At 39.3% G+C, this 17,582-nt stretch overlaps 1 protein-coding gene and 1 pseudogene across 1 annotated transcript; one reads left to right on the plus strand and one right to left on the minus strand.

Annotated features, from left to right (window-relative positions):
* Positions 1–667: 667 nt before the first annotated feature.
* LOC147481992 (uncharacterized) lies at positions 668–2,736 on the minus strand (annotated as a pseudogene).
* A 1,751-nt stretch (positions 2,737–4,487) lies between these two features.
* LOC147481993 (uncharacterized) lies at positions 4,488–5,198 on the plus strand. Its single transcript, XM_086579149.1, has one exon. The coding sequence runs from the start codon at positions 4,488–4,490 to the stop codon at positions 5,196–5,198; it is 711 nt and encodes a 236-aa protein (XP_086435275.1).
* Positions 5,199–17,582: the final 12,384 nt, after the last annotated feature.

Here is a 17,582-nt window from a genome sequence, read left to right on the forward strand (position 1 = left end):
GAGAAACCTCCCTAGTACTGTAGAGATGTGGTGGCGGCTATTGAGAGGAAAAAAGATAGGTTTAGCTGCATTACTTTTTCACATGTCATTAGAGAAGTGAATAGAGTAGCTGACTATCTTGCAGGACTTGTACATAATCATGAGTTGTCTACGGCAGTGGCGGAGCCAGGAAAGCAAGTGAGGGTGAGCCAGCCAGACAAAAACCAAGCATACAAAATAATAATAATAATAATAATATCAAGTCTAAACAATATTAGAAATAATCAAATCTAAACAAGTACTTGGTCATAGTTGTCCTCGGCGGCCTTCTTTTTCATCATCTTTCTTCATCTTCTCGAAGCGTTGTAAGATCAACTCGGTATCAATGCTATCAAAAACTTCTTTTTCAATGTATGTTATTAAACAATAATTCAACCATTCATCCGCCATCCGATTGTGCAGACGATTCTTTATGATATTCATAGCAAAAAATGCCCTCTCCACAGTGGCAGTAGCAACAGGTAAAATCAACGCCAACTTAATCAACAAATAAACAAGTGGGTACACAATGTCTTTCTTCATCTCAAACATTTTTTTTAGCTAGGCCACTAATTCCATTTACTGCACCAAACTTAGTATCGGAACGTATATCAATAATATAATTCTCAAGATGATCCGCTAACTCCATCTAATCTATCTCTGAAAAATCATCGGGATAAAGTTGAGCAAAACTGATCAACTTTTGCTTATCGAAAGAAACAAACGATTCACTAGGATCAAGACATGTTATACAAAGAAGTAATTCTGTGTTTGCTTCATTAAACTGGTCATTTAACTCTTGAAGTTGCAAATCAATACAGTGATAGAATAATCCAACACGATAGTAATGTAAATTGGTGTTTCCTTCTGCTTTTCGTTGAGACCTCCCTCGAGCCATATACCTCTCTTCCATATTTGGAACAACCACATCATGTTTGGCACATAGTGAAGAAACTTCAGTTAGAAGACTATCCCATCCACCATCTCTCATCGCCTGTAAGCGTACCTTTGTTATTTTAACAAGAGCCATGGCATTGACAATGTCTTGGTCTTCACGCTGCAAAACCTTTGAAAAATCATTGCTAATTCCTAGTATCACTTTCATCAAATGCAAATTGAAGATAAATTCAAAAGACTGCACTGAATCCAATAATCTGTAAGCCTCACCTCTTTGTTCCGAGCTTGAACCATTTTCTGCTACATTATCAAGCACATCAATTACTGAACCATAAGTGGTTATCATGCCAAGAAGTGTATAATAGTGTGAGCCCCATCGAGTGTCACCAGATCGTTTAAGAATGGTCTCTTGATTCAACCCTTTGCCACTTGAAATTTCTCCACTTTGTAATGCTGCAACAACTCTAGCCTTCATTGCATCGCGCAACATATCCCGTCGCTTACATGATGCTCCAACAGTATTTACCACATTAGAGAGAATACTAAAAAGGTTAGCGATTGACTCATGGTTCTTTGCAACTGATACAAGGGCTAACTGAAGCTGATGAGCAAAACAATGAACATAAAATGCAGACTCATTCTCCTTTATTACAAGTGCTTTTAGGCTATTCAAATCACCTTGCATATTGCTGGCCCCATCATACCCTTGTCCACGCAGTCTAGATATGCTCAACCCATGCTTAGAGAACAACTCATCGATTGCCTTTTTAAGTGTTACTGCACTAGTTTCCTTAACATGCACAACTCCAAAAAATCTCTCAATCATGCAACCTTTCTTGTCGACATAACGTAAAACAACTGTCATTTGCTCCTTAATTGATATATCACGTGCTTCATCAACTAAAATAGCAAATAATGAATTTCCATAATCTTTTAGAATAGCATTTGTAGTTTCCATAGCAGCTGAATTCACAATATCTTTTTGGATATCAGGTGAGGTCAATTTCCGATTTTTAGAAGCATTATCAAGAACTTTCTTAATGACTTCGTTATGATCTTTCAGAAACCGTATAAGTTAAAGAAAATTACCTTTATTGATCGACTCATCTTATTCATCATGGCCACAGAAAGCTAAACCTTGTCTCAAAAGAAACCTAATGCAATCAGTTATTGCAGTTAGGTGTATTTGATAATCCCTTCAAACTTGGTCAGATTGTCTGTGAAGAAATGTCTCGATATCCTGCTCTTGATTTAACAAAGCCTGTGCTGCCCTGTAAGCAATATTATGAGCACTATTTGGTCCTCCAATGTGCTCTTTTAATTTGGTTTTCCTTTCCCAATTAGTAAACCCCCTGTGAGAAAAAACATCCCCACCTCCTTGTGCCCCCTTATTAGGTTTAAAAAGATAACAATATAGACAAAACGTGGCATCCTCGTGAATACTATATTCCAACCAACTAAACTCCTCATACCACTCTTTCTGAAAGCGTCGGATTCTCTTGCCTCTTGTTCTTGGAGGAAAAGCATGATTAGGCTGGCAAGGACCCCTAAGCAAATATGCTCTTCCACCGAGTCTTGATCATTAGGATGATAATCTAAAATCTTTTTCCTCAGTGCAGGGTCTCCCTGAAGACTAGACAAGTCAAGTTCTTCACGATGAACCCTTTTTGACGTGGGTTGTTCAACACCACCATCCTCAATTTCTTGGTGACTTCGCTTTGAGGAGGATCCTACTTCAACACTAGCAACATTATTTGTGTTATTAGGTGGCTGAGTAGGTTGAGCCGGCAACGACTTTCCTTTCATAAAAAACTTTAACATATCTGTTTAAATAATTAAAATAAACTATTAATCAATTGAATTGAAATTGCACTAATTAAAATAAACCACCAATGTTATTATGATATTCACAAAATAAAATAAAATAAAAATATGTGGTTTAATGAATTTACAAAAATAATACAAAAAATTAAAAAAAAAAACATGATTTAGGAATCAACATGAAAAAATAAAAAATAAGACAAGAAATTTAATAATATTAGACTTACCTAGAAGACTTTAGAATAAAGAGGCAAAGAGTCAAAATCGAGTACCGGGGTTTTTGTTTCGTTATTTATCTTGGAGTATTGGAGTTTTTTGTTTGGGTGTATGTTGTGTTTTTTTTTTTTTTTTTTTTTTGTGGGTTATGGGTTTGGGTTTTTAGTTGGAGGCAATTATGCAAATACTGTTGAGTGATGATATTTTTAAATTTGTCCTGACTCGTGAGAAAGTGAGGAGTACGATGGGATTTAATCTTTTATACTGTTTTTGGGTTACCGCTTTTTAGTTTCCGCCAAACACTCAAAGTAAAACTTTTTTTTTTGTTTACCGAAAGTTGAGGGTGAGCCAGGGCGTATCCTGGGCCCCCTGGCTCTACCACTGATCTACGGTCCATTTTGCTAGTCCCTTAGATTATGAATTACAAACCATTCTAAATGAGGATGCAAATGGAAAAATTTATGTAAGGAAACATTGAGTTTAATACAGGTGGGGGCCTGCATAACCCTAGCTTATTTGTTTAAAAAAAAACAAAAGATTCGAAAAGGAATTGAAATCTACATTGACGACATGGTGGAAAAGAGCATGTCTGAAGAGGAACACTTAGAAGGTCTGAGGGAGACATTTAGCATACTGCGGACACATAATTTGAAGCTCAATCCGGAGAAATGCACATTTGGGGTGACCACTGGGAAGTTTCTGGGGTATATTGTGACTCACCGCGGAATAAAGGCAAAACCTGAACAAATAAGATCTTTGGTAGAAATGCCCTCCCCTCAAAATGTCAAAGAGGTACAACAGCTTACGAGAAAGGTCATGGCATTAAACAGATTCATTTCGAAGTGGTTGAATAAGTGTAGACTGTTGTATTGATTGCTGAGGAATACACCAGATTTCTTATGGACTGCGGAATGTGAGGAGGCATTCTAGGAACTGAAGAGTTACTTGGGCAAGACTCCTTTGTTGTCGAGACCAGAGCAAGGGGAGAAATCGTATCTGTATCTGGGGGTCACTGAGTACACGGTTAACTCAGTCCTCGTTCGGGCTGTCAACAAAGTAGAAAGACCTATGTATTTTCAGAGCAAAACCTTGTTGGATGCAGAGACTCGTTACAATAGAGTGGAGAAGTATGCTTTGGCTCTAATCTTCTTGGCGCTAAAGTTGAACCATACTTCGAATCACATGCGGTAGTGGTGGTAACGAATCTGCCCCTCAAACAAGCACTAAATGCAGAGAAGTCTGGGAGAATGCTAAAATGGGCGGTGATGTTAAGATCTTATGAAATCCAGTATCAAGTTAGAACTGCAGAAAAGGCACAAGCTATGGATGAGTTTTTAGCGGAATTCCCGGCGGAGGATCCCACGTGGGGGGAAGAGATGGTCATGGAACCCGATCACAGTACAGAGTAGGATCTTCATGACCCATGGGATAAAAGGAACGGGTGGAGAGTATTCGTAGATGGGTTGGCAACCGATGCATGTAGTGGAATAGGAGTGGTATTGGTCACCCTAGATAATAACATAATAGAACAAACAATGAAGTTAGGATTTGCAGCATCTAACAATGAATCAGAGTATGAAGCCGTGATAGCAGGGTTGAGAATGGCAGAGGATTTGGGAGTAGAGGAATTGACGGTATATTCAGATTCGAACCTAGTTGTGTGCCATGCTAACGGTGGATTTGCGGCCCAGTGCCCACGAATGGCTAGGTATTTGGAGGTGTTGGGGAAAAAGGCTACAACGTTTCTAAATGTCCAATTCATACATTTGGGTCGCGGTAAGAACCAACATACGGATGCAGTAGCTTATGTCACGACTGCGATCCCAGGATCCGAGGAAAGGATAATTAAATTGGGAAGGTTGGAGACACCGAGTACTAAGGAAGTAGAAGGGGTATTCAATACCGCAGGAGATGAAGAAGGATGGACGGACCCTTTCAAACAATTCTTGTCCGGGAGGGTAGTGGAAGATAAGAAAGAGGCGAAGGATAGGACAAACATCCCAAAGCTACACATTGCTGGGGGTAAGCTATACCGGAAAAATTTCAATGGGGCACTGCTAAAGTACATAGGACCGAAGTTGGCACTAGAGGTGTTAGCAGAGCTGTACGAGGGAGACTGCGGGAGTCATTCTGCAGGAAGAACCATAGCACACCGGTTGTTGACTCAGGGGTACTTTTGGCAGCATATGAAAAGAGACGCTGTGGAGTTTGCTAAGAAATGTGAAAAATGTCAGAGGTTCTCATAGTTGATATTTGCTCCAGCGAAACCGTTGCATAATGTATGAAGTCCTTGACCGTTCGCTATGTGGGCCATGGATATAGTTGGACCGCTACCTATGGCAAGTGGGAAGAGGAGATTCATGTTGGCCATGACAGATTACTTCACCAAGTGGATAGAAGCGGTGCCATTACAGCAGATAAAGGAGGAGCAAGTGATTAAATTCTTGTGTGAAAATATCACATGTAGATTTAGACTGCCTCACCTCAATCATTGCGGACAACGAAACGCAGTTCACAGGAGCCAAAGTGAAAGCTTTCTTGCAAGCATACAAGGTGAAACAAGGTTTCTCCGCCCCTTACAACTCGGAAGGAAATTGACAGGCTGAGTCATCCAACAAAACCATAATGAACAATCTAAAGAGAAAATTGGAAGATATGAAGGGGCATAGGCTGACGAGCTGAACCATGTTCTCTAGGCGTACCATACTACTCTACGTACCTCCACCCGGGAGACTCCTTTCTCGCTAGCTTATGTGGTAGAGGTCATGATTCCATCGAAAATGGTGTCATCCACAACCAGAACTAAGGCCGTGGAGGAAGGTTTGAATTGGGGCATATTGTCAATAGATTTCAACTTGGTGGAGGAGAAAAGAGACGCTGTGTGTATCAGATTAGAAAAATACCACAGGCGTATGTAGAGACAATATAACAAGAGAGTGAGGCCGCAGAAATTCCAAGTTGGAGATGCCGTGCTCCACTGAGTAACTCCTAGCACCAGGAAAAAGAAGGACGGAAAGTTGGGTCCCAACTAGGAAGGACCACACATCGTGGTAGATAAAGGAGGGGCTGGCACCTACAAGCTACGAATGATGGGAGGCAAACTGATGGACAAACTATGGAATGTGAGGATGTTAAAAAAGTTCTTTACTTAAATGTAACACAAGTCTAATGAGAAAGACTAGAGCTGTATGCAATATAAATAATACTATGGCACTTTTGAGAGGGAAATACCACTTGTAACGACATGTTTCACTACCAACGAGTAACAGCGGAGGGGATGAGCCCTCCGCAAACATGAGGTCTGAATCAAACTTGGGGGCAAACTGAGTTGCCCCTTAACAGGCTACACTACCGAGTAGAGACAGCGGAGGAGATGGGCCCTCCGCAGACATGGGGTCCAAATCAAACTTGGGGGCAAGCTGAATTGTCCCTTTAACAGGCTTCACGGCCGCTCAGAGATGGCGGGGGGAAGGGGGATGGGCCCTCTGTGGACATGAGGTATAAATCAAACTTGGGGACAAACTGAGTTGCGCCCCAACGGGCTTTACACTTGTCAAAGAGGGAGGGAGCGCAGAGAAATGTTCCCGGAGTTTAGAGACCTGGCAAACATCATACATTGAGAACAACAAAGAAAGAAGTATCTATGGTAAGAAAACAAGTAGCGTTTGATGAGTGTCCATACAGGTTTAATATAGAGCAAACATCATAGGCGAAAGGAGCAGATAGAGAATCCTAAGTTACATCCTAGAGTCCACTTGAATCCAATATTGAAAGAGCACATAACACATTTTAAGCACAGAGTAAGGGGAGGCAAGAAGGGGCTAAATAGAGACCCAACGGGTCGGCTTCCTTTGGAATTCTAACATTATCAATACCAACACATAGAGAATGAGAGAGTTAAGGTTAGAGACAAACTTATTTAAACTAGATAAACGAAGAAAAACAAATAAGGAAATATTCCAAGGTTCAAATTTCAAGTTTCAAGCCCGAGCCCAATGGGCAAAAGAAAAATACATTAGTTATGCATTATATGCTCCGCGGCAACTTCCTCGGGCATCGCGGTAGCCTCATTTGTTGGTTCAGTGGGAGAAGGGTCAGCGGTAGTGGAGATTGCAGCATCATCAACTCCATGGATGGGAGACGAGGGCTTTTCTGGGAGGAGACAACCCTCTTTAGCAAGACGAGCATGTTCTTCTCTGACCTTTTTAACCACCCACTTGTCAGCCTAAATCTTGAAGTGCAGCTGGAGCTGTTCCATGTCTTCTTTGTGTCATTGCTGAAGCGTGGCAAAGCTGCCTTCATGTTGACGGGCAAGAGCTTCAGCACTTTCCTGGTGTTGAAGAAGGAGAGTTTCTCGCTGCTTGCTTAAACGTTCATTGATGCCGTCCATGAACTACTAATGGGCGGCTTTAATGTTTTTAAGTTCATCTTCGGCTTGTAGCTTGGACAATGTAACGACCTCCAATTTTGCCTGTAAACAAGCACAAGTAGCACGCAACCCGCCAGGGCCGCCAACCTCCTTCTCCAACGCCTCTACCATGTTTATAGAGGAGAATAGGCTGCGGATCATATAAGACACGTCCAGGCTCACCTAGAAAAAAAAGAGATGGTAAGATAAAAAAAATAATATAATGTAAAAGGTTACGGTGTAAGAGGCAATTACCTTCTCCCAATTAGTGTACAGAGAGGTCTGATGTTGCTCAAATGAACCCCCCTCCGCATAAGCAATGTCCCTGGGAAGGTGAGAGCTGTAGAACAAGACAGAGGCTACCGCAGGGTTTTCTAGAGAGGAGTCTGCGGTGTTGACATGGCGGCTGTAGACCTTGAAGGTCGGGTGAAAGATCTCTAGAGTGGGGTGCCCTTTGTTGGTGGCGGCTACCTCTTTGCCAGGACGGCGAGCCTGGGAGGTGTGGGAGACAATATGAGTGGGCTTTGCAGACACTGAGGTCCGGATCCACTTGTTGGGAGGCTCACCAAGCGAAGTCTCGATAGGAGAAGAAATGTCCACCGCTGTAGTGATGGCCGCGGATTGGGGAATTTCCATTACATCATCATCAGAATCGCTGTCAAACAGCTTTATCTCAGAAATGTCCATGGCAGGAGGAGCAGAATCAACTGATAGGGTCTCGGGAGAAATATACTGATCTTCCCAGGTGGAGATGGATCTGAAGGAAGGGGCCGCGGCTTTGCTGGAGTGAGAGTGAAGGTCAACTTGGGCTTTGTGAATTATGGCCGCCAAAGCTTGGACACGAGCTTGGGATTTATAAGTTTTGTGGGTAAAGTTGCGGCTGGTGCACTTCCCGGATGGGCCGTTCTTTGGTTGAGTTCTTCTTGAGAGAGGAGGAGAAGACCGAGGCTTCCTTTCCTTGGGAGGCGGAGGATGGTAGAATGGTGTGGAATACTTCCCGAGGGTGTGAAGGGCGGGGTTAGATAGCAATGGAGTCCCATTGCTAAGGTCAATACCGAGGACTTCCGATTGAGCTGGTCCCAAGTTGTGGAGTTGTTGGGAGATGTACGAAGTAATCCCCGTGTAGATGTGCGACTTGCAATCAGTCCACCAACTTGTGCAAAGGGAGAACATAGGTTCAGTTAGCGGCATATATCATATATATGAAAGGAAATAGGTAAAGACAATCACCGCTGGTCAGAAAAGCTAGGTGAGTAAGAGTCACATAGCGTGGGATGTCCACGGACAAGAAGTTCCCTGATACATACAAGAGATAGTGATGCCAAGCCTTGTCCAAGGTGGTAATGTGAAGGACGAAAGATTGTTTCCCGGGACTGACACAGAAGGAGTGGTATCCTACGTTAACATCTTTGGTACACTTTTTTATATAATAATGAGAAATGATATTGTGGAGGGTTATCTGGGGTTCCCAGGATTTGTTATAGTGATTCGCGGCGTACATAATCCTCAAGAAGTTACCAATACCTTGGCAGGGGGGAATGTGGAAGTGATTGCACACTTCGACGTCTATAAGCGACAATGGGAACCACATGCCGGCTATGATTTGACCGAACGTGGTTACGAGATACCCCGGTCGATAGGGAACCAGATAAGGAAAGTAAGTTACTTCTGGGACATGCTCTATGAGTACGTCATCAGGAATTTCATAGGTAGCCCTAATCACCTCTAAATTAGGTCTACGGTATCGTGGTGATGGTGGCTGAAGTGTGGAGGGCCGCCCAGAGGTGGATGGGGCCGCGATGGGGTCTTCCTGAGGAGGGGACTCCACCATGTTAGACTACGAAGAGGATGAATCCTTAGACTGAGATTCGGACATTAGATGAGCAGGGAAGAAGAAGAAGGGCAGATTCAAAGATAGAGAAAACTTCAAGAACAGTGAAAGCAAAAAGAAAGGAAAGATAGAACCAACCTGGATTAATGCACCGATCGAGCAAAGGGTGTTTGAATAGTCACACTGAAGAAGGAGAAAAGAGAGACCGAAACGGAGAACATTGTTGGTGAGAGGAGAGTTACACTGGATTGGAGAAAGGATGTGCGAAAATGGCAGACGAAAATGAGAGAGAGAGTTGGCTTGAAACGAATTAGAGGAAGGATGGGAATATCCCCGAACATATGAATGTTTGCGGACTCGAGAGGGGCCATTTGTAGTGTCACGATCTGTGGAAGTCAAGGATAGATGGCAAATTGGCTTGGGGGTAAGATAAGAAAGGGAATAGTGGAGTATGGAATTAGGGCCGCGGATATGTAGACCACAGTACGGGATATGCACGTGGAAGAGAGGAGACCGTGAGATGGGGAGACAGGTGGACGATTGAGAGAGAAAAGGAAGGGGTATAAAAAGAAATAGGAGGTAGAGAGAAGGAGGAGGGAAAAAGAGAAAAAGCCGACTAGCAAAGTCGGTAAAACCTTTGGGTGATGATACCAGAGGTCTGGGGCTCGAACCCCGCCAACATCAAAGAGTTACTGATCTCATTTTAAAACAGGCTTACCAATAAAATAAATAGTGAGAAAAGGGTGAAAGGAGGAAAGGGATACAACCGTTATCATGAGTTGTTAGCTCGACAGAAAGTTGTCATTGGATGCTTGCAGTTGGATGTCCTCCATCGCCTATTCCAATCGAGGATCATGGCTAGCGCATGACCCCTGTTGAGTACCGGGCCACCCTACGTTGGTGCCTCATGATCCCATTGTACATACAAGGATGGTGATCGTTGTCCAGCATTTTAGAAGAACGGATTGGATGCCTTTAGAGATAATGCAGCACGTTGTAGGTATTTTCCTAGTTTAAGATATCGTCATGACCATGTATGATGTTATTTGTTGGGTAGGAGTGCAAGTGAAAAAAGAGGCCCTTGTCAATTTTTTGACAGACCTAGTTGATGGTAGACCGTCGCTTCGACCGGTATATGTCCCTATCTATACAACTGGTTATAGGGTAAGAACATTTGTGTTGACGTTACAAGTGTCTCTCCCATGTTAATTAAGGTTTGGCAATGGAGTTCTTGGGGTAGGGCAAGTAGCTAATTGTGTAGTGGAAATGAAGATGGAGAAACATGAACAAGCATGTGTGCCAACCAACGTCGGTTTATCACATTTGCCTATGATAGTTTTGGTTTTGTAGCCCTAGATCTATTTCATGTGTTAGCGCTAGTCAACGTCCTATTATCAAATTAGTGAAAGCAATTTTTGATGAATTCTTAAATAAAAATAAAATAAAATAGTAAATTTATACAAAACAATATAGAATAATCCCTTTTTAACCATACACACAGGTATTGATTCTTTGTAAGTTTTCCTAATCACCGCGAAGGAGTCATGGACTGTAGTCCCTAACAAGTTATACATTATGTCGTCATTCTACATAGTACGTAGGAAAACCCCTGTTCATTGACCTTGCCTCTTTTTGTGTGTGAGATGGTATATGGATGATGTAGATAGATGATGGTCGTTGAACAAAATAGAAGCGTATCAAAACCTAATTATCCCTCAATAAGTAAAGGATGAGTAGGGAATCGTTCCACTTTTAAGTGTATGTTATGTGAAGGACAGGACTAGAAAGGGGGTTTGAGGGATTAAAAACTATGATTGTAGAGATTTTAGATTCTAATGCTAACCTAAACTAAACTAAATTAAACTAAACTAAACTATTGAGAATTTATAAGAGAGGGAATTCAAGATATTAGAATCCACCAATACTTTTGATCTATGACCTTCTACTTCATGGTTGTTCTCACAAGTAGACTACAATTAGGCAATCGAGCGAGTGCCGATGCCCTCTTAGATGAAACATCGTTAACGAATAACTCTACTTAAGGTTGTTCCTATGTTCATGTTACTAGTATCTTCTTTCCTTTCATGTGAGCTTGGGTAGCTATTCAATGAATCACCATCTAAGACAAACACAAGGAATACTTTCCTTACTCTAAAACATTACACAACTAGAAGAAAAGTAGAGAATAATAGTATAATATTCAATTACAATAAATAAAACCCTATTCTAGCATTATATTCAATTGCAATAAATAAAAGCATGTCACTAGCAAATATTCAATTGCAATAAATAAAATCCTAAACAAACATGATATTCGATTGCAATAAATAAAAACCTTAATCTATACTTCCACCCCCTGGTCTGGGCAATGGAACTAATAACTAAAAACATAAAGAACTAACCTGATTGAAGAACACCATGAACCAAAAGAATCAACAAACCCTAAGCACCAGCTTCATCTTCTCCCTTGAAGGAGAAGATTAGTCTTCCATAAAGAAGGAAGAACACGAAGAACGAGAAGAAGAAGAGTCGAAGAACATAAGACTAGAAAGAAAATTTTATTAAGACTCAGCTAGTTAAAACCGATCTTTTATTATTAATCTCTCTTTGCCTCAAGTTCTGGAGACAAGAGTATAAGTGAATTGGCCAATTACATGAGGCACTTAGGTCCTCTATTTATAGAGGTTACAATGAGCTCTAGAAGCATTCCAAACCGTCATTTGTTTCCTAATACAAATAGACTTCTTTCAGAGTCCAACTTTGTCTCTAAAACTGAGAAGAAATTGGCTACAGTGTCGATCCATGCGTCTGGACGCACTATTCATGCATCTCAAACGCGATCAATGCGTCTGGACGCTCGATCCATGTGTCCCAGACGCGTAAGCCTATTTTGTCTCTTCTGCTCTATCCTTCTATCCTCTTTTGCGGGCTTTGGTCCAAGCAACGAATCATTTGGCCTTGGGCTTCCAAATAGGCTTTAAAATAGGTCCAAGTTGCATCTTTAATTAATAGCTTCAATTCCTTGGCCTTCTCCATGATTGTCCACGAGCTTCCCATGTGATCTTTAATGCTCCGAATTGCTCCGTTTTACCCCTTTTTCTCTAATATTCCACAAAACTCACTTTTTCTCCTGTAGAATCATAAAACATAACTTACAAACACTATTAGTCCACTAAGATGGCTAAACAAGAGGCATAATCGAGGGTTAAATTGCACTTTTTGAGCACTTATCATTCATCCCTATCATTAAACTCCAATGCTCACCATTACAAATTATGTCAATGTATAATAATCAATTACATTAAAACAAAATTATTGACAGATATCAATTACTTACTTACATTTTAAGTGTACCACAAATCTTATCAATTTCTTGTTTAATCCAGGTGAGGGTATCCATTAACAAAGTTTCAATTAAAATTTAATCAATAGGGAGTACCAATAATATTGGCTTTTCGACATATTAAAAAGAAAAACAACTTGTGTCGAACTTATTTCAATAGTATACTTCAACAATGAAAATGAACCAAGATAGCTAACAATCGCATCCCAAATTCAATATATGATACCAATGGAATGCAGAAAATTCAGTAACTCGATATTGGAAACTAAACCATTTTAATATCGAGGCTTATAATAAGATTAACTCAAGTAGCATGAACTTATAACATTTCAAAAAATTACAAAAATACCCTTGGCTGAAATTCAAGGCATTACAAGTTTTCTACTATTAGAATCAATAGAACTCCTCAAAAGATTACAACGCATAATGGATAGTGACGTCATGATAGCTGGTTCTAATGAATTTGTATCTAGGCATATTGGTTTCGCTTTTCATAAGAGGCCTGCGGCACACAACAATTTGTGGCGCGCTTGTCCCCTTCTACCTTTGTATTATTATTATTATTATTTTTTATTTTTTATTTTTTTTATATTAAATAAAACATATTCTTCATTAAAACAAAAAAAGAACTAATAACCATCATTCAATTTAGTTTTTTTTTGTCATGAACAATTATTTTGTTAATGGGATGGATAATGCCAAGTTATATATACTACATGTTCCTATAAAATATATTTTTTCATTAATAGTTTCTTTCCTTGTATTACGTGGTCATGTTCTTCCCATTTGTTTTTGCTCTGTGTTCTTGATGAGTTCAATATCTCGAAATAGGTGAACAGATGGAGGATCCCCATATGATTATCATCTTGAGCCCAAGCCTATAGTGCTATCATTACAACTGGCACAAACTCCAAGAGCCGAATCCTTACTCTGTTCTACCATCAAGTGTTTCCACATTGGAGCATTTCAAGAAGTTGTAGTGAAATTTACTACTAAAAATTATTATACTGTGGAAGATCAACAATGATGTTTCACTCCTTATAGGCGTAATTTCCTAATTCACTAATCGACTTATTTATACTTTGTAATAATAAGATTGTTGAACAAATATATTAGTTTTTGTTTATATGATGGTTGTGATCTTCATATTACTACCACTTGTCTTCATGCTTTTGTAGGATCTGATAAGCACCCAAAACTGTATAATAAACCCCCTAAGAGCATTCCTAATGCAAACAACTTTGAGGGGAAATAGCAACTTGTCGCCCTTGTTGAGCAAAAAACAATGGCCCAATGCAAGGGTGACAATGAGGGTAGTTTTTTACTAAGTAACAATGAGGGTAGCACTTGCTATTTAGATTGTTACTGAGTTGTGAGCTTCGGACGGAACCTTTTATTCCGTCTCGTGTGTTTTTTGAAATTTTTTGTATTTTTTTTTCTGGACAGAATGTTTCATTCCGTCCCACATGTTTTTTCGATTTTTTTCGGTTATTTATTTATTTATTTATTTTTAGTAACAGTTATATCCGTTACTACTACAACAAGCATTACTTAAAGTCTTGAATTAACATTTAATAATGTTTTCACAGTTATGTTAGGAAATGCTAACACTTATATCCAATCTGTAAGAAAAGGAAAAAAAATATGCATAATAAATTGATAAATAAAGAAATATCACAGGCGGGCAAATTTGGTAACGCGATTACATTTCCCCATTTTTTTTTTTTCTATTTTTGTTTTTCGGCTAACACTTATTTAGGAATTCTAATCTCGCCTCTTTTTTCATAGGGCAAGAAACCAAAAAAAAAAAAAACCTACTCTCTGAAGAACCTTAGCTTCTTTTTGCATCTTCTCCAATTTCTCTTCACTAGATTCTCGACGAACCAGGTCAATCTCTTCACTAGATTCTCAATTAAAAAAGGTTGTTTTTTTTTTTTGCTAACTCTCTCTCTCTCTCTCTCTCTCTCTCTCTCTCTCTCTCTCTCTCTCTCTCATTCCTCTTGGTTGTTTGTAAACATGTTTTTGCATAATTCCATTGAAGGTTGGTTTATTGTGGACGGCTCAAACTTGGAGGTTCAATTTGGTAAGATTGGTTATCCAATCTACTAATGAGAAACTATAATGAAATCATTGGACTGTTTCGAGCTAATTTCAGTATTAAATAGAAATTAATACTGAAATACTCAACAAACTTCATGTTTAGAGAATACCGTTCAGTTGACTACGATTGAAAAAATAAGGGATTGGTTGTTATTGGTAGTTGATCTTATTGCTACTCTCAAATCAGATTAGCATCCCTTTCAAAGGAACTACAGTGTAATTCATTAGTGTAGATTGTCTGTTAATATTACATTAAGTGCTCAATGCCCAAAAGGATTAGTCTTGGTTTATTAATTTACTATATAATACCCCGTACCTTTAAGGTACTCATCGGCGCGTCCTGTTGAACATGTATGTATGTATGTATGTATGTATGCAAGGTTTCTGTATTTTGTTTACGTGTGGTAAATTAACTTTCCCAAGTGTAGTTACTTTTAGAAAGTTTAGAACAATGACTCGTAGGTGTCACTTAATGATATTCCTCCATTGCTTGTGATTGTCTGTTTATTTTATATTTCATTCGTACTGCCTTGTTTCACATGCTAATATGAGAATCATTAGGTTTTTTGTTGTTAAGTTCATGATTGAATGTTGATTGTTGCTCAGATTAGTAGCATGTATGCACAATTTGATTGAGAATTCACTGGAAAATACTTATTGATTATATGTTAATCTATTCATAGCATCCTAAATTTGTTGTACGTTGCATGTGATTTGTAAGTGGGAGTAGTGCATACTAGGTAGTTGGCTTAGAGAAACAACTGTAAGATAGAATTTCTTTTAGTTAGTGATTCCGTAATTATTATTTTTTATTCATTGAGAAAGAAAGATGTGTTAGTGGAGTCGTGGATACAATTTTCTGAAAATGTTGGTGTATGACACTTATCCAATGTGTATTTGTTTTTTTCTCATACTTGATATGTTTCCTTTTTGAAGGGTTGACTTATTTTCTAAAAAGTTTCACTTGTTGCAGCTAAGTCTAATTTTGAGGTAAAATATTAATCTTTATTGGTTTAATAGATGTACGTGGTTATAAAAGTTTGCTTCTTTGTTGGTTATGTACATAGCTCCTGGATTACATACTACTTGGAATGTAATAATTAGTTGCTGAGGATATAAGAATATAACTAGGCTAGACCTTTTCTTTTAGGTCGGTGCATATTTAATTGCATTAGTAATTGCCTTGCACTAGAATAAAGTAAATCAATAGGTAGTGCCAAAGTAGCATATGTACTCACAAATACAATTTCCTAGTGGCTCTTTCATTATGAAAATATGGGCATATGACATATATTCATTGTATTTGTTAGTTTTCAGTTGTAGATATGGTGGAAATTATATGTTGCATTAAGCGACGAGCTAAACACCTGCAAAATTTAGTGTTCAAGCTGTTGCTACCCCTTATGGATTGAAAACAATGTTATCTGCCTTTGAATCTTATCTTTTCAACTGAAAAAATATTTACTTGGTGAAGGGGACTGTGTATATGTCTTTGAAGAGCATTATTCCTCAGTTCTATAATAAACGTGCTTGTATTTAGGATTGGATGGACTTATTTACTTGTTTTTATTTAGTTTTTTATTTTATGTATGTAAAGTGTATATTATTTATATTTATGGTGCCGCTTCTTTCTTGTTTTTTGTTTATACATAGTTGGAAAACTAGCTAACTGGTATTTATGTTGACCATTATTTTCCTTGGTTTCTAAATGTAGTATAGAATGTCATAACCAATAGACAAAGAATGGATGAGTGAAAACAAAAGAGGCGGCATAGTCTATTCATTGGGAGTTGAGGTTTTTCTTGCAGAGTGGAAGTTGGGCGAGAAGAAGTGTCCTTGCCCGTGCAAGAAGTGCCGGAATAGGTATTAGTTGACTTAGAAAGAGGTTGGATACCATTTAATCTCAAAAGGTATAGAGAAGCTAGTCTTATCGTGTATGAACTTTACACGGTGATGACTTATCTAACGTTGTTGTTCATCCTCCATTGGTTGCAAATATTGGGGAAAAAACCTCGGGTGATGATGGGTTTGAGATGGGGGACACCGAGGAAGAAACCATTGGGGATGTCGGGATTGGGATGGGAAACTTTGTCAACTCTGCTTTTGGATTACACGGTGATGCGGTGACGGGTGATGGCAGTTTGGGAATCGAATTTGATGAACCTTATGTTTCTGAACCAGACTTAGGAAAGAGGTATTATGATTATAAGAAAAAAGCAACTGAAAAATTGTGTGAGGGTCCTAAGACAACTCTCTCAGCACTTGTAGAACTTCATAATGTAAAGAAAGAATTTGGTTGGTCTGGAACTGGTATGACACTACTCTTATCCTTGTTGAGGCGATGGTTGCCTTGAGAAGTTATACGGAAATGAATGAGATGTTGAAAGACTTAGGGATGAAGGCTACGTGCATTCATGCATGTGAGAACAATTCTTGGAGGTAATTGGTCACATGGAAGAGTAAAAATCAAATAGTTGTAACAAAATCGAGTGCAGATGTCGAGTATAGGGCTATGGCCCAGAGCACTGGTGAGTTCATGTGTATATGCAATCTGTTACACGAGTTGGGTTTCTCAGTACAGATGCCTATACCACTACACTGTGACAATCAGGCAGCCATTCATATTGCCTCTAACCCAGTATTTGATGAGAGGACTAAATTTATGCTCTAGCTTTGTGTGGGGGGAGGTTGGTTGGTTGGTTGAAGGATACAGGCGGGCGCATGTCATTTGTGTGGTATTTATAGGCGTGCGCCTATCGTTTCAGGTTGCCAAAACGGGCTATGTTTACTATTTCTTATTTTCATGTATTAGACTCAAGTATTTATATGGATCTCGGGGTCGAGTAATGTTATGAACTCTAACCCTAATTTTTCCTGCCTCCATTCTTCTTCTTCTCCATCCCGTCCACTAACACATTCTTTGATCTTCATACCATGATGTTGTTATA

This window comes from Coptis chinensis, chromosome 8, assembly GCF_015680905.1.
Source record: "Coptis chinensis isolate HL-2020 chromosome 8, ASM1568090v1, whole genome shotgun sequence".
Classification (NCBI taxonomy): domain Eukaryota; kingdom Viridiplantae; phylum Streptophyta; class Magnoliopsida; order Ranunculales; family Ranunculaceae; genus Coptis; species Coptis chinensis.

Coding starts and splice junctions, on each gene's coding strand:
- LOC147481993 (XM_086579149.1), top strand. CDS start 4,488: ATGAAGTTAGGATTTGCAGCATCTAACAATGAATCAGAGTATGAAGCC.